This window comes from Onychostoma macrolepis, chromosome 02 (genome assembly GCF_012432095.1).
Source record: "Onychostoma macrolepis isolate SWU-2019 chromosome 02, ASM1243209v1, whole genome shotgun sequence".
Classification (NCBI taxonomy): domain Eukaryota; kingdom Metazoa; phylum Chordata; class Actinopteri; order Cypriniformes; family Cyprinidae; genus Onychostoma; species Onychostoma macrolepis.
Genome location: NC_081156.1, coordinates 11,737,512 through 11,756,230, shown reverse-complemented (window position 1 = coordinate 11,756,230; position 18,719 = coordinate 11,737,512). Strand labels below are relative to the sequence as shown.

General features: G+C 35.8%; 1 protein-coding gene across 1 annotated transcript; it reads left to right on the top strand.

Moving 5' to 3' along the window:
• Nucleotides 1-282: 282 nt before the first annotated feature.
• On the top strand, nucleotides 283-18,526 carry evi5a (ecotropic viral integration site 5a). The gene is made up of 17 exons (XM_058764297.1): nucleotides 283-515; nucleotides 729-884; nucleotides 2,302-2,455; nucleotides 2,529-2,753; nucleotides 2,830-2,904; nucleotides 2,990-3,115; nucleotides 3,665-3,808; nucleotides 4,139-4,228; nucleotides 4,508-4,599; nucleotides 4,689-4,749; nucleotides 4,885-4,938; nucleotides 5,030-5,149; nucleotides 5,736-5,873; nucleotides 5,965-6,114; nucleotides 7,763-7,909; nucleotides 9,772-9,855; nucleotides 17,782-18,526. Exons 2-17 carry the CDS (start codon nucleotides 787-789, stop codon nucleotides 17,866-17,868), a joined length of 1,845 nt encoding a protein of 614 aa, XP_058620280.1. The 5' UTR covers nucleotides 283-515; nucleotides 729-786; the 3' UTR covers nucleotides 17,869-18,526.
• Nucleotides 18,527-18,719: the final 193 nt, after the last annotated feature.

Sequence of the window (18,719 nt, the reverse complement as noted above, 5' to 3'; positions counted from 1 at the left end):
GAAAATGTTCATATAGGGTTGCAAACAAACCATGTGAACTTCCTTAAAATAGGGTGGTGCAAAAAGTAGATGTAGTTGACACACAGTCCTGTTGACCCTAAAACTTCCTTTCTGCATATCTTCTCTGTCAAAGCTCTCTGTCACACAGCACTGGATGAGATTAGCAATGCAAAAGACTCTCTTGGCAGGCAGAGTCCCTAAGGTAAACGTTATCTCGGGGCCCATATTTGTCAGCTAAAAATTAAAAGAAGTTGTAAGAGGAAGTTGTTCACTCAGACAGGTTACTTTAAAAACAAGCTCCTGAGTCACTGCAGAGCTGTTATTTTGAGGAACTTTGACCAGCTTGTGAGACTCTGCTATAAAGCGACATGTGATTCTCTTGTTGTTTTGTTGTTTTTTTCCTCTGCGGTATGGAAGAACCTGCTGTGACACCTTATGTCACTGGAACAAGTTTGACAGAGGAAAGATTTTGTGGAGATATTTGCACCCTCAAATGCCAAGAATCTTGCATGCTGGTAAGAAATCCCAGTTTTCACTATTATGAGGCCGAAGATCCTGATGTAAAGGTCATAAAATATGATATACAGTATAATCTAGTTGTGATACGTGTATGAAAAAAGCAATGCACTGATATGTTATATATATGATATACATAGACGGTCAAATATATATATCCATAAGCACTTTTTTTGTATTTTGTGTGTTTCTGTCATTTAATGATGTTTTAGCTCATTGAAGAGAGATACTCGGTTTCTAAGGCGTCCTGCTTCGCTCTGAGTGTTACATATGGACTCGTTGACTGTACCATCTCTGTCTCCCTCAACGGGATCTGAGCTCAGTGTGGATGAGATGAACTTACTCGCTAAACTAGAGGAACAGAACAGGTCACTTCTTCACACCCATACCACGCTGCTTCCTATAGAAACAACTTAAACTAAAAAGTTACTCATTACATTAGTGAGACATCTCTTTTTTCTACACTGTGTGCCAAACTTGTTTTCATTTTCAAAAAAAACTTCATTCTGTTTGATTATTTATGAGCTTGTTTCCTCATGGGGACCTAAAAAAATATCCCCCAAATTTACAGGTATTACTATACAAGATTTGGTTCCCATAACATAGTGAATACCAGTACACACACACACACACATTCACGAATACCATGTTGATCATACATCTCAAAATATACTTATCAAAAGTATGCTATTTATTTGTTTTTTATTTATTTTATTAACATTTAGCATCAAACCAACATTATTATATGTATTATGTATATTTACAGTGGTGGCCAAAATGATTAGAACACTATATTTTCACCAGCTAAAAAATGACTAAATCCAGAAGAACTGTGGCAACGTCTCCAAGATGCTTCAAGAGACCTCCCTGCAAAGCTGCAGTACTGTTAAAAGTTTTAGGCACTTGTGTAAAAATGCTGTAAAATGAGGATGCTGTCAAAAAAAAAAAAAACACAGATTATCAATTAACTTCTATTAACTAAATTAATCAACATGTGGTGTGACCATCCTTTGCATTTAAAGCAGCTTTTGCTCTAGGTGCACTTGCGCATAGTTTTTCAGGTATTTGCAGGGAGCTCTCTTGAAGCATCTTGGAGACGTTGTCACAGTTCTTCTGGATTTAGTCTGTCTCAGTTTGTTCTGTTTCTTTATGTGATTCCAGACAGACTGGATGATGATCAGATCAGATCTCTGGCTGTTGTCAGACTCCTCGTGCAAACAAAAATCTCACTGGACAAACTACCGCAAAAGATAGAAATAACTGACTTAAAAACATTTTTTAGTTGGTGAAAATACTAGTGTTCTAATCATTTTGGCCACCGCTGTAATATATTCATGTTTATCATACATTTCAAAATAGTACTTTTCAAAATTATGCTATTTATTTATTTGTTTCATTTATTTCCATATACAGTACACTCAGAATAAACACTATTAGGCTAGATGTATTTCAAATAATGTATGTATACATTACTACATGTTTTATATAATTTTACACAGCTTAAATGTTGACTTCTTTTGGATGATTGTAAAGCAGTGGTTCTCAAACCTCTCCATGAAATACCCCCAGCACTGCACATTTTGTGGCTGTCCCAAACGAAAGATTGGCATCGTGAAACAATCGTGGCGAATCAGAAATCACTGTGATTATTTCACGATGCCAGTCTTTCGTCTGGGACAGCCGAAAATCGTGCAGTGTGTCCCGGGCTTAATAATTAATCACTCAGTTCTGTTTGATGTATGAACTTGAGAAGATCACTCCTAAACAGGCTATTTTTCTCAACAGACTGCTGGAGACTGACAGTAAGTCTCTGTACCCTCTGAATGGGGTCCTGCGAAGTCCCACCTCACCCAAAACCTTCTCTTTTGAGGATGACGTATGGGGTAATGTTATTAAAGAATGGGACGACTGGTGCAAGAGAAAAGTGGGACAGATCAAGGTAACCAACTCATGGGTCCACCAGTTTCATATCATGATTTCAGTCTCATCACGCCGTACCATTCTTCCCTCAGGTGCTGATCAGGAGGGGTGTCCCTGCTCACCTGCGGCCCGCTGTGTGGCAGCTGTTGTGTGACACTCAGAATGTGGCCGTGCGGCAGAAGTACTCAGATCTGCTGAAGAGCTCGTCTCCCTCTGAGACGCTGATACTCAGAGACCTGACACGTATCCTCCCTCAACACCAGCTCTTTCACAGCAAGGATGCTACCTGCCAGAAACCACTGTTTAATGTTCTGAAGGTTAGACGACCAAGAAACTCTACCTGTGATCATATGGAAAAAACATTTAGATAACACAATGTGGTTTTAATTACAGGCTTACTCAATCTTAGACCGAGAGATTGGCTACTGTCAGGGAAGTGTGTTTATTGTAGGTGTATTGCTCACACAGGTAATGAATTGCTTTTTTTAAATTGAAATTGTAGTTACAAATTGTTGCTAGTACCAGTCAATGAATTGAGACGATCACCTTTTAGATGGCTGAAGAGGAGGCCTTCTACATTTTTGTGAGGCTAATGAAGGACTTCAGAATGAGGGATCTGTATAGATCCAATATGGTTGAACTCGGCTGCTGCATTCACCAGTTTGACGCTATGATTAAGGTAAACACTTGAAGCACATGGATTATTTGTAAAATGTCCTTTCCAAAAACGTTGAGCTGAGTAAGCCACATAAAGCATGTCACAAACGATCTGCTGATGAATCTTTTCATTTCCTGATAAATGTCAGATTTCTGAGAATTGCACATTTGACAAGAACTTTGTTGTAGATGTCCAGAATTGGTGTTAAGCAATGAGAAATTAGAATACATTTAGAATACATTGAAAACAGTTGTGTTGCTTAATATTTTCTTGAAACTGATAACTTTTTTTTCAGGATTCTTTGATGAGCAGAAATGTTAAAATAACAGTATTTAACTATTAATTCTTTAAAGAATTATAAAAATGACCCTTGTGAATTGCATAGTACTGTATATGATATTTGTTATTTGACCTAAAAATTTCCTTGGACATAAAATGTTGTTTAGCATAAAAATGCTTACCAATACATGGTCACATGAAAAAAAACGGTATACAATTTTGTAGCTAAAGGGGGCGACACATCTTACTCCACTCATCTGTTGTCTGATAATATTTTTCTCTTCCTGACAGGATCAACTTCCTGAGCTTCATTCCCACTTCCAGACTCAGGGTTTTCACACCTCTATGTTCTCCTCCTCTTGGTTTCTCAACATCCTCCTCGCATCTTTACCGATCAGAGCTGCCATTAGGATTTTTGATATCTTTATGTGTGAGGTACAATAAATCACATCACTGCATCTCATCATAACCCATCACTTCACACTGCACGTCTTGTCATTTCTATATAAAATTTATAGATAATGGATAAGAAATAACCAGCCAGTGATATTTTAGTATTACTTATATTCTATTTTAGTGTTTTGGATTAGCTTTTATTTTTATATTTTCAGTTTTTGTAATTATGTTGTTTTTTTGGATTAGTTTTTTAATATTTCAATTTAACTTTAGTTTATTTCATGAATTTGAACAGTTACAGTCTGTAACAGTAATTTTAGTATTTAGTATTGACTGACAATATCAGTGATTATATACATGTGTTTGTAGGGTTTGGAGATCGTGTTCCGCGTTGGTTTGGCTTTACTTCACATGAAGCAGACAGAACTCATCAAACTTGATGTAGAGGAAATGATGAACGTAATGGAGCACCTCAATGAAACTAAATTTTTGTTTAGTTTTTGTTTGCCACTCTCTAAAAAATGCTGGGTTAAATATGGACAAACCCAGCGATTGGGTTGTTTTCAACCAACAGTTAGGTTAAATGTTTAACCCAATCGCTGGGTTTGTCCATATTTGACCTAGCATTTTTTAGAGTGCAGCGTTAAGAGATTTTTAAAATGTTTTTCAATCATCATGTCTTTGAAATACTGCCACTTTGAATTTTCTTGGTGTTCAGAGTGATTCTGTTGTTTTCAGTGCTTGCAGAATCTGGAATCATGGGCTTCAGATCCTGATAGAATCATTGAAGCAGCATATCAAATAAAATACAACCCCAGCAGAATGAAACAGTATGTGTTTTTCCTTCCATTTTTGTCTTGTTCCCATGTTTATATCCAATTGTCTATGCAAACAAAATGATTGATTTTATTGGTTTTAGATTGAGACAAGAGTATGCATCTATCAAGACAAAAATGCTGGAGGAGCAGGAAGAACTAAATGTGAGTGCTTGTTTGTTTCTCTTCATATAATATTTCTCAACAGTTCAGAAAAATCGGTCTTCAGATTATGAATCAAAACCAAAGCCATTTTCAGCCACTGAAAATACTTATTTTTCTCTCTTGCCTTATGTCAAGGGACTTTCTTCAGAAAACAAACATTTAAAGCAGAGGCTTGCCTTACTGGAGAAGGTAAGTGCATTGCAGTGCCTATGTTAATGTTGATGATTTGTTTTCTAAAGGTATGTTCATGCTCTTATTCCCACATGTGCCGACCTCCCAGAGGTGCTCAGAAAAACTGGTGTCACAGCTGAAGAAAGAACTGGAGAAAACTCGGCTAAACACAGCCAGGTCACAAAGCGCTTTAAAAGAGATGCAGGCAAACATCTTGCAGACGGAAGAGGTCAAAATGAAGTCAAATCTTCCATGCAGACTAGTTTTACATACATTAATATGAAGTACTAAGCACAGTCTTAGAGTGCTGCAGTGATGACCTAATATTGTAGGCCAACTCAAAAGTTAGCATCCCCCGGGTTTCTGCAACAAAAAAAGTCAGTAGGACTTTTCCATTGCATTTTGGATTACTGCAGAAAAAAGCTTTGCATCCAATAAACGTTTATGATTCTTACACATTTTGTTAATCATGATAGTCTTCACAAATGAACACAAATATAATGGATTTTGAAGCCTAAATACAATCATCAGAAGCAAAAAGCTAAATGTCACCAATGCTAAGCTCTTTCAGTCTTTATTTAAAAAAAGAGAGCGGTTGAGTTAGAATAGTTTCCAAAAGCATGATTTACTTCAGAACGATGGAACCAGAAGTACTCAAACTCAACTCTTTTCCAGGTTATGGCCTACAAAAATAGGTCATCCTTAGTTTATTCATAGGCTATAGTGAGTTAAAACATGTTAGACATCACATGCTGATGTTTAGACAGGTTTGGGTTGCTTCCGTAATCAAAAATGTGTGTGTGTCTATGTTGTAGAGCAGCGATGTGCCTAATGAGGACAGTGTGAGGTATCTGCAGACGGAGCTGATCAGCTGTAGATTACAGGAAGCAGAGGCACTTACTGAACTCAAAGTGCTAAAACAACGCATTAAAGACCTAGAGGAGAAATGGCAGGTAACTTTGGATGGGGGTAAAGAAAAGAAGATATTCAGTGTTCAATTTACCATAAGTAAGGCTTATCAAAACCTCACTGTCTCTCTCCCAGAGGCAGCAGGTGCATTGCGGAGGTCAGCAAAAGGTCAGCAGCGCACAAAATGAACTGCAGGTGGAGCTGTTAAGCACAAGACTAAAGGAAACACGCACTCAAGCCGCGCTTAAAGAGAGCCGCCACAGACTGATGAAGCTGCAGACAGAGGTTAAAACCCTCGGCTGATAATATCTGCTGGCTTACAACTTTATGCACTGCAATATGAGGGATAGAAGAGCAATGGACGCTTAGTTCTGATCGCTTACTCCTGGAACTGGTTTTAAGTAAAATTTTGACACTTAAATAAACTATAATATTAAGTGCATTTAATATAGGCTATACATTAAATATGATATTATAAAAATAGGCTCTATAACAACCTTGCATTTGCACGCGTGCAAGGGGATAACCACTGAGACGTAAATAACGAAAGCCTAGCATATATTTAAATTTGAATCTCTACAATAAACCAATAAAGGTCCCTCTCTTTCACACTTGCATACAGATCTGCAAGCTGAGATAATTCTTTCTCAGACGCTATAAATACCATTAAAGTGTGGGAATTAAACCGCTCTAGTAGCGTTTCTTGAACTAACCATTGGTGCGCGCACTGATCATCACGAGCCGCCGAGGACACGACGCAGATCAAGGCAGCAGCGCTGTGTGAATCGCGCAATCCGTTTCGCTTCAGTCGTGCTGCGTGAGAGGATGACGGCTTTCAGTCTTTTTGCTGTATTTGTCTTTATCTTTCTCTAAAGAAGAGAAAAGAAAGAAATTGCCGCAATCAATCTTTGAGCTTTTACACTGTTAACTTTGACACAGCCAGTAATTCGAATGTAAGCGTCGAATCAGACTTAGCCTACTTATAATATTGGCCTTCATTTCATACTTCCGTGATGTTCAACATTAAATTATATATATATATATATATATATATATATATATGCAGATAGAAACGGAAAAGTTTAATACTTTATTGTAAAAATAAATTATGAAACAATGAACCAAAAATATTGAAGTGATTCAACTTTGTGATTGATGATTATGCTTCAATAACATGGACTCTATTAAGTTTCAAATGTGAAATGTATTAATTAGTTTCCTGTATTAATTTACTAACGTTTATGAATGTTATATTGAAATCAACGTTACTTACCATTTCTGATTATTAGTAGGCTACTTTATTATAGTGAAAATTGTTTCTTCGAAAAAGTAAATCTTACACCAATTTTTCCAGTGTGTGGCTGGTGGTGATTCATTATTCACAATGATTAACTAGGAAAATTAAAAAATGGGACCTCGCTTGCTGATGCATGTTATAATATGAAATATGTAATATTATTTAGTTTAATATAGGCCTATAATAAAGTTATCATTACATTACATCATAATTATTTATTATAACAATGCATTTGATTTACTGCATTTCATTCAGTATTTATCTTCTTTTCCGACTTTTTTGAGATAAAACCCCTTGTATAACTTTTTGGTAATTATTTTGGTGTTATTTTTGATTTGTTTATTTTAAATGCATACATATTTCAGTTACCAACAGAATTTGTCAGTGTCATTGCATCATGATGAAACATCCTGAGATTTCAAAATGATTCTTATCTCTGATTGGGAAACATTACAAAGAAGTCTAGAAATGTCTACGGGTGCGAAAGACAGGACACCTAAATCAGATTCTGACAAACTGAAATCACTTACACGGTTAATACTACTGCAAATCAATGCTAAACTATGTCCTGACATGGGGTTGTTAAATGTGACCTAATTCAATCCTCTTATTTTAACGGTTCTCTTCTCACTACAGAACAAAATTTACAGTAGCCAGCTAAAACGAATTGAAGTGCACATAAACAGCCAGCAAGATCATCTACAGGAGCTGACATCTCAGAACCAAGATCTGCGCAGCCAATTACAACAGAGCAGACGGCAGTTTTCAACTGTTCAATACAAGGTAACACCACACCTGACATCATCTGCTATTTGACAGTCTGGAGGTGTCTAATTACAGTATCATTTACCCTCGCTGACTTCCTTCAGGCTAAATTAATCCTGGTCTGGACAAAGAGCATCATTAAATTTCTCTCACTCACCCCTTAAAAGAATATTTTAGGTTGAGCACAAGTTAAGCGCAGTCAACAGCATTTGTGGCATGAAACCACAAAAAGTGGTTCCCAACTGTCTACACTTTTCTTCAAAAAAGAAAAAATCTGGGTTACAGTGAGGCACTTACAATGATAGTGAATAGGGCCAATTCGTACATGTTAAAATACTAAAACACTGTTTCAATTGTACAACCACAAGACGTAAACCATATGAGCATTATCATGATTCTGGTGTGAAATAACATTGTTCTTATATTCAATTTGAAAACTTTGTGACCATGACAACACAATGCCATGAACACTAAAATATGATTGAAACAGCTCTAGTTTTAATAGAAGAATTAATGTAAGTGCTTGTATGAAATTTTAAACTACACATTTCTGCTTTTAAAATCTCCAAATATTAGACTTATTTATTTCCATTGCAATTGCAATTTTTTGGGATTTTTGTGATAATTCATATTATGCCGAAATGCAGTCTATTTAGCATAACTAGCAACCCGGAATATTCCTTTAACTCATTTTCTGACTGACAGTCACTGACAGAGGAAATGAAAGCACCTCACAATATACAAGCCTTTTCCATGAGCTCTAATCACAGTCCATATCCAAAAACATAGTTCATTTGTAAAGCTCAGATCGGCGACTGTTCCATTTATTCATCACACATGACATATGACACACATGTGCAAGATTGGACTGTCTGTTGATCAGCCAAACAGCTTTGAGAGAACCGGTAGCTTCTGCTTTTCTAGAAGCAGATCTATGATAACATCTTTCTCACTCTGCTGGCCAAATCTTCAGATGCTGGCGTAGTTCACACACTCAGACCAGGCCTCCACATTGTACTTGTCTATCAGCTCTTTTATGCAGAAGTGATTTTGCAAGAAAATGCCAACACTGTATCTCACTTTACAGTGATGTGAAACAGACAACTGCTTGCATTAATGTCACTGCAAAAGAGTTCTGCACCGTATGGGCTAATCTGGTGTGATGGTGGTAGATGAAAAGATTCGGATGAGTTTAAGTCTAATTTCAAAACACCGAGGCCCGGTTTCACAGACGGGGCTTAGACTAAGCCATGATTAGGCCATAGTTCAATAAGGACATTTAAGTCATTTTTATTAACATGTCTTAGGTAAGGAGTAATTGACGACGGGCCGTTGAATTATTAGAAAAATAATGCACACCCGAGGTGGTGATGCGGCCACGAAGCAAAGCGAAGGACATGATCTGTCGTTTTTATCCTTTTGTTTACTATATTTATTTGTTTGGTCAGTGTCATTGTGGGTTTTGGTTATTTTGCTGTTGTAAGACCTTTGAAATAACAGAAATCCTTTGGCGAAGTGATACGGTCATGTAATGCAGTCAAGAGCTGCCTGGAACTACGTTCACCGTGCGTTTCCCTGAAAATAATTGCACACCTTAGAACGTTCGGGAGCCAATCAGATTCAAGCATTCAACGGCCCTTAGTATAAAAAAAAACATAACTGGTGTGTATCTTGAGACAAAACAATGGCACTGATATATTTTAAGGTCAGTCAGTGCAAGTTTCTTTCAGTTGAAACAGTTCAGATTTACACTTTAGTCTGGGACTAGGCTTAAGCCTTGTCTGTGAAACCGGGGGTATATGTTACTTTACTGCTCATATTGTGGCTTCATTTGCTGTGCTTCAGTGACTTTAAGAAGTGTTTACCTTTTCCCCATGCAGCAAAAAGAAGAGCAGGACAAAGAAGCAGCAAACTTAGCCACCATTGCAGTTCTTCAAAAGCAGATCACCGACTTACAATTTCAAGTATGTTTGACCTTTTTCATTTCATGGCACATCACTTTCTCTTTTTGCACTTCAATTTTCCCAGCAGTGTACTTATCCATATAGCTTCACAGACTGAATGTCAGTTTTGCTCATGAGTGATTGGACAATCAGTATTTATGGTCATTTTAGCTAATTCACAAATGAAAATTAAAGTCTGACGTTAAAGGGTTAAATCACCCTTAATGAGGTTTGCTATCATGTATCAAGCAAGTATGGTTATGCTTCTGTTTATCGTATTTGATGTGCTCTATGTATGTGTGTTGATCAGTGTTTATATGTTAAAATATTAAATCTGTTCATCATAAAAACTTATCAAAAGACTTGAATTACACCGCTCAAATTAATATGGATTGCTGTTACAATGTCTTTATGAACTTTTTGAAAAATCAACTTTTGAAAGAAATTCGACTTTCAGTGGAGGGACAGAAATGTCTCAGGTTTCATTAAAAATGCTTATGTGTTTTTTTTTTGAAGATGAACAAACGTCAGGCTCAGAATGACATGACAATGAGTAATTAATGACAGAATTTGTATGCCTTTTGAAGGTTTAAAGTTGCCATGATACAGAAGTAGTGACAGCTTTTTTTCAGTAATATTGTGACGTACATCTGAGCGTGAACAGAGGTGGGTAGAGTACCCGAAAACTGTACTCAAGTAAAAGTAAAAGTACTTGAAGAAATATTTACTCAAGTAAAAGTAAAAGTAATAGTCTGAATAGTTACTTGAGTAAGAGTAAAAAAGTATCGGATAAAAAAACTACTCAAGTAGTTAGTTACTAGTTACTTTGGATATACTGAATATAGTCTATTTTTATTTAGATATATAGATATTTAGATACATTTTTTATATACACACACACACACTGCCGTTCAAAATACTTTTAATGTTTTTTTTTTTTAATGTAATTTATTTCAGTGATGCAAATCAGAATTTTTATCAGCCTGATTTATTATCAATGCTGTTTTTTTTTTTTTTAGCTTTCTATTCATAAAAGAATCCTGAACAAAATGTCACAGGTTCCAAAAAATATTAAGCAGCAAAACTGTTCCCTGTTGAAAAAAAAGCATGTTTTGAAGCATGGGATGCTGGTTTGAGCACCAGCTCAAGACCAGCACATGACAGCACAAACCAACATCCCAGCTTCAAAACATACCTAACCAGCATATGCTGTTTTTTTTTTTTATTATTATTATTTTTTTTTTTCAACAACACTGGTTATAAATCAATATATTTGAATGATTTCTGAAGGATCATATGACTCTGAAAACTGGAGTAACAGCTGATACAAATTCTGATTTGCATCACTGAGTTAAATTAAATTATATTTTAAAGTTTAATTATGTATTATAAATGTATATAACCTCTGACACGGAGAAGAGTGAAAACTCCTCACATGACCGCTACAGAACATCTGAACATAACGAAACAAATGCACTTCTTCCGTCTGTTCTGCAAAATGTAAACAAATGTAGGCTTTATTTCTGCAAGCGTAAATATTGTGAAAATATCAATATTAATTGTGTCTTGGCAAGGCATTCCTCCTGGAACTAAGGCGGGTTTGGCGGCTGTTTATTTCATACTCTGTGACAATGAATAAATTATACATTGTATAGAAGGTACATGTACAACAAATTGGTAATGTCATGGTATCGTGTACTGTAATCGAATCTATACCTGTGGAACCGACAGCACACGCGGTGTTCATCTAATAAAGATCTTCATAGCTAGCAATAGCCTTTCCACGTCTTCAACGCTCTTGATGTTACAACTCTGAGTGAGAGCCGCTTCAGACTCAGCGCGTGCGGGGTGCGGCAGGGAACTGAACGAATCATTCAAACTGATTCGCGAACCGATTCACTGGTCTGCCAACTGGTTTGATCAAGCCTTCGAACAGAATTGACTCAAAAGAATGAATCATTCGCGAACGGGCATCGCTCATTGCCCAGAAAAAAAAAAAAAAAGTAGACGGCGCGCTTGGAATAAATTGAAGGATTTTTAATGCATTAAGATAAAGCAACGAGAGGAGCGTCGCCCACAGTAACGAAGTAAAAGTACCGTTTTTTCACTAAAAATGTACTTGAGTAAGAGTAAAAGTACCCATTTTTAAATATACTCTAAAAGTATTAGTTACCCAAAAAATGTACTCAAGTAAATGTAACGAAGTAAATGTAACTCGTTACTACCCACCTCTGAGCGTGAAGGCCTATCCAAACCAAAGATGATAACTAAAACGATAACCATCACTATAAAGTTGTAATAATCCTTTCAATTCTATGAGAATAGAAAAGTCCAACACGGAGGAATAATATAGTCTGAATCACTTTTAGAACATTTTTACCAACTTATCAACTGATGAATGATAGAAACATTGACACCCAATCAGAATATACTCAACTTTAAAGAGCATGAGAATGTAAAACAGTGCACAACAGAACCTTACAAAAACATCTGTTGGAGTGGATGATAATATAGTTATCATAATAGTTATCTTTCTATTTATCGTTCATGGCATGAATGGGCCTAAACATTATCATAAAAGAAACAATGTAGAGTGAGGACTTGGTTATTTCTATTGGAGTTATAACATTTTACGAGGAAAAAAAGAAGAAAGAAATATACAGCGAGTAAAATATGTATTGAACACATCACCATTTTTCTCAGTAAATATATTTCTAAAGGTGCTTTGGACATGAAATTTTCACCAGATGTCGGTAACAATCCAAGTAATCCATACATACAAAGAAAGCAAAACAAACAAGTTCAGAGATGAAGTTCTGTGTAATAAAGTATTGAACACATGAAGAAAGGGAAGAAAGCAATCCTGCCCCTTGTCAGTGGAAATTAATATTAGTTGGTTCAGTCCCAACTGGTGACCTATAAAAAGTTGTCTCATGACCAACGTGTCACACAAGAAACATCTCATGATGGGTAAACGCAAAGAGCTTTCTCAAGACATTTGCAATGTTATTGTTGCAAAACATACTGATGGCATTGGTTACAGAAGGATTTCTATACTTCTGAATGTTCCAGTGAGCACTGTTGGGGCCATAATCTGGAAGTGGAAAGAACATCGTTTCACCATAAACTGGCCACGACCAGGTGCTCCTCGCAAGATTTCTGACAAAGGAGTAAAATAATTATCAGAAGAGTTATCCAAGAGCCAAGGATCACTTGTGGAGAGCTTTAGAAAGACCTGGAATTAGCATGTATAATTGTTTCAAAGAAAACAATAAGTAATGTACTCAACCACCGTGGCCTGTATGCACGCTCACCACACAAGGCTCTATTGCTGAAGAAAAAGCATGTTGAAGCTCGTTTAAAGTTTAAACATTTAGACAAGCCTATGAAATACTGGCAGAAAATAGTTTGGTCAGATGAGACAAAAAAAATGAACTCTTTGGATGCCATAATACACACCATGTTTGGAGTTCAAATGGCAATGCACATCACCCCAAAGCATCATGGTGCAGCACTGGCAAAATTCATATAGTTGAAGGAAGGATGGATGGAAAAAATGTACTGAGACATTCTTGATAAAAATCTGCTGCCATCAACCAGGATGATGAGGGTGGACATTTCAGCGAGACAATGATCCCAAACACACAGCCAGGGAAACTCTCAACTGGTTTCAGAGAAAGAAAGTAAAGCTGCTAGAATGGCCAGCCAATCACCTGACTTGAATCCAATAGAACATTTATGGAAAGAACTAAAGATCAGAGTTCATGGAAGAGGCTCATGGAAGACTGTTTGTGTGGAAGAATGGGCCAAAATCACACCTGAGCAATGCATACGACTAGTTTCTCCATACAGGAGGCGTCTTGAAGCTGTCATGACCAACAAAGGCTTTTGTACGAAGTATTAAATCAATTTCAGTAAGCGTGTTCAATGCTTTTTCCCTGGGTCATTCCATTTTATTACACAGAACTTAATTTCTGAACTCATTTGTATTGTATTGTATTGTATTGTATTGTTCTCTTTGTATGTGTGGATTACTTGTGTTGTTACCGACATCTGGTGAAAATTTCACGTCAACAGCACTTTTAGAAATATATTTAATGAGAAAAATGGTGACGTGTTCAATACTTATTTTACCCACTGTATATCACATACATTCAGTTATTTTACGTATACTGCATGATATTGCAAACTGGTATTTATGATGTTATTTTCATTTATCATTATAATCATAAACACACTGGTTTGTAGTGAAATAGTTTTACAGTTTATTGAACTGTTATTCTTCTAGTTATTTGCCTATTCTGCTTAATGAAGTGAAAGTCTTTCACATTCACAGAAAATAGCTTACTTCCGGATAACATGCAGTTACAAAATAGACAGGGTGAATTTTAATTTCATGATGACTTTAAGCAAGGAAATTCAACTGCAGCTTATTCTGAGACGTAAAGATTTTCTAAATTTTGATTGTCACTTGCTAGCCACATGTTTTACACATATCGCCAAGCCGAGGTGGTGCACCCAGACAAATAAATCTTCCAGTAAGACCGCAGATTACAATTAGACTCTGTGTTAGTGTGTCAGAAGCTAACACATGTATGAACATGCTAATGTTAGGTACTGCAGCACATCAAGGCACAGAGGAACCAAAACGAAACTTCTGACATGAAATGAAATTAGTCAAATACACGTGTCCCAATAAGCCATCAGAGCCATGATCACGCACGCATGCTGTGGAGCCAAACTTCTCCTTATTGAGAGAACATTTTCTCAAATAGCCACACAATGGCCAGGAAACTCTTAGCACCTCTCAACACGTCTGCCTCCATGTGATTTGTAGCACCCCACTGTTCACTAGATTTACAACCAGCAACCCCGGCGTGCAGGTTCACGATGAGCATAGCTGATTACAAAGATAACGGAAGACCTCCTCCCATTGTAACCGGTTAACCGTGCTGCTTGGTTCATTATTGTCTTGCCACATAGCATTGTCAAAAAGGTGCTGGTGAGATAAACTGCTGTTCACATGGTGCAACAAGAAGAGAATAAAGCCACATGACAAACAATCAGTCTGCTGCTAACATACATGGATGAATCATCAGTTCTGATCATTTTAGTTTGATTTCACACATAGTAAAAAAATCCCTTTGTTAGTATTAATACACAGATTTCGAACCCTTTTTTATGACGTAAAAAAACCTTTTTTCACATTCTGGGCCAAAGTAAAACATAAACTTGTACTTCGAAAATTTTCAACCATGTGATCTCATGCCACTTACCACTATTCAATAAAAAAATTATAATAATCAAATAATACTTACACTATAGCAGAACTGGTGTGACACAAGAAAAATAAATGATCAATATTTATGAGAACTTCTATTTGAATGTGTTGTTTTTAAAAATTCTTTAAAATGTATAACATAAAATGAAAAAAAAATTATTGATGAAACCTTTTTCTAATAAAAACAACACCAAAACAACATCGGTATGACTCTAGAATGTTTTCTAATAAAATATGAATTTTACTAATCAAATTTAGACTACGTGGCATTAAAACTTTTGCTCTACAACACTTCGGGCTGCAGTTCATTTGATATACTTTATTTGCGACGTCACTTGCATTTTTTGTCTGTTTATAGTGTTTTCATGTTTAGCAATAAAATTCAGTCCTAAAAGTGAAAAATATATATATTTTTTTTAATTATTTGATCATTTATATTCTATTCTATTATTTTTATATTTTCTATTAAAAATAATAGAAAATATTTAAATATTAAATATTTTTAATAAATATTACATATTTTATTTGAAAAAAAATGACCTCTGGGTCAGAAATGACCCAAATGCATTGTATAAGTTAAAGCTCAGAGTAGTTGCATGACACAACACACACACATACACATTTCTTGGACATCTTTTAAAACCGATAACTTGTTTAATACCTAGATGGATATATTTTCTCCAATATATGGAGACGTTTGAGTTTGGTTCCACAGGAACCAGATGAGTCCTTTGCACAATCTGACTCTGCTTTAGCCTAGATTTAAACTGCTGATTTTGTCTGGCCAGAGGAGAATGACACTATTTCGACAAACTATTTCCCCGTTTAAATACTGTGAAGCTGATGTAAAGCTGCTTTGATACAATTTGCATTGTTAAAAGCGCTATACAAATAATAGTGACTTGATTTTACAGAGAGAAACTTTTCTGGAGTTTTGATTCTGATGCATAAATTTGCCCATGATGTTTCCTACTCTTTCCTATCTGTAGCGAACAGAAACACTCTCAGTGGTTTGAGGTCTGGTGAAAAACTGACACTATCAGATAGCCTGTAGGTGTGAGAGCCCCTAAACCCCTCCTGCTTGCTGACTGATTTTCTGTGGTTTCGGTGGCAATGGGAGCCAGTCATTAAATTGGATGGATACTTATTTCTCATAATCTGGTTTGTTACTGATAGCATTGTGTTTAGCTCATAAATGTTGTAGTCAAGACTCTTTGTGTTAGAGTTCTGCTACAGCTAGAAGCAGTCTGTACTGATGTAGAAATATAATGCTGTTGTGTTTTAAACAGCAATAAGAATGTATGCATTCTCAACGTTAATTCCCACAAGCGTGGTTTTGAATTGAAAGATGCGTGTGGCTATGATCAATGTCTCCTTATTTAAAGAGCTGCTAAGCCATGCGCCATCTTTGATTGCTCTCTGGTTGAGCTGTAGTCTCAAATTTAGAAATAACACTGTGGTCGTGAAAGCTTGTATCTCATTCTTTCTTCTCATAAAAGTGAACGCTCTGAGAACCTTGAAACCTCAAACCATTATCACGGCTACTTTATGCAGCTATTTCAATCACGTACTCCCCAAAGAGATGCAGAAAGACTCTGCCCAAGAAGAAAGCAGAGAAAGAAAAAATACATCAGTGTTTCAGAAGTAATGACCTATTGCTGCAGTCATAGTGTCTGTTCAAGTCTGTCTTTGGTTTCCTGTTCTTGATGTGAGGAATAGGAGGTTTGTCACGTTTACACTCTGTGCTGCGCTGTGAGAGATAGACTGTGTCTGTACTTAGACTTCACATTTGCTCTTTACTGCTATTAGCTTTAGTATTAAAGGACTGAAGACAGAGCACAAATGAGTTGGACTTTCATCACAACATCAATTCTAAGTAGACCACGGTAGCAGAATATTAGGAATTTTAAATACAAGTTTAAATGTTTAAATAAATTTGAATACATAATAAATTTGAATTCATTTTCATTTTAAAATATAATTCAAATAAATTAATAGAAAATAAATAAATGCATGAATAAAATTCAAATAAAAACAGTTAAAAATGAAAATAGATCAATATTTTTTTAAATGCATTTAAATTAGAATAATTAGTTATCCCGTTATTATTGTTGTTATTCATTCAGAAAAAAAACAAAAAAAAACACTTACTATATTCAACAAAACCGATCTTTAAGACTGCATGAATGCAAATATCTGTCTCTACATGTCACTATGCCATCTGCAAAAACATACTAAATCTATTACTAGGCCTGCAACAGAATATTAAGAATTAATAGACCTATCAAACGCAAGATAATAGATAAAGAAACAAAAATGCACTATGAGGGCATTTTTTTTTTTTTGCCTAAATATGTGAGACATCTTTTTCACTTTCTGTGGCAATTGTGGTTAATTCTGCATATGCAAATGTCAGTATAGAAACATTAGTGTTGTGTGCCTTAAAGGGATAGTTCACCTAAAAAATGAAAATTCTGTCATCATTTACTCACCCTCATGTCATTCCAAATCTGTATGACTTTTTGCTTCTGTGCGACACGAGAAAATATTTTGTGTTGTGCAGAAGAAAGAATATGTAATCAGCCCTTAATTGTTAGGTTCTGTATAATGTTTTCAATCAATATGAATATGTAGTCTTTGTGTAATACAGATCTAATTCTTTACAGATTCAAAGCCTCTCCAAACATACTACGTCATTTTCTCAACCCGCATGGCCTTCCACATCCGCCTCTCTGAAGCGCAATGACACCTAAAAATGGACAGCTGCCCTAACGTCCAGTCATCCTGTCTCCAGAAGCACGCCATCCGGTGAGACACCGAAGATGTTCTATTAAGAGCACTACCCACAGCTGCAGTGTCTACTATGAGAGAGCCTTCACAGCCCCAGCTGTTAAACATGCTGCAACACTTTAAGTGTCATGAGCAGACACACACTGTGACAGTTTTGCCATTAACACTTGAAAGTGACAGTAAGATTTCTCATTCTTACCAAAGAAAAAAAAAAAGCTTGTTAAATGTCTTAGATCTAATATTCAAGTAAACATCACAAAGCACTTGTTAGGACTGTCACACTAAAAGAGGATTTAGTCATGCTCAGCCACATCTTACTACTGGATACCTGTATTGAAAATCCGACTGATTGAACAACAGTGATTTCAGCCAAATGAATCTGTATTTGACCAAGTGTCACTGGAGTTTATAATGTTTTAGCCCCCAGGTTTTCTCTCTGCTGTTTCTAATTTATAAGGATTTTGTAAACTTTATGTCAATGTCAGTTAATAAATCAATATGCAGTAAACTGCACGTACATATAATGCACTATTATGGAAATATCAGTTCATTTTTAAATAATTTCCACACTGTGTACTATGATCAATGTTATAGTCATAATAATATAAGGTTATTTACTCATTTGAATCTGTCTTTTCTTTTATTATTTTCTCTTTATTTTCTTATTGTGCTTTCTTTATATTTATAAAAACGTATGTCTCAAAGCTACAAATATAAATTAAAAACATATTTTAATTCGAAATTGAAAACACGTTCAACATAGAAGAGGTGTATTCAAGTCATTGTATGAATGGATTGCATTTGAATGTATTTT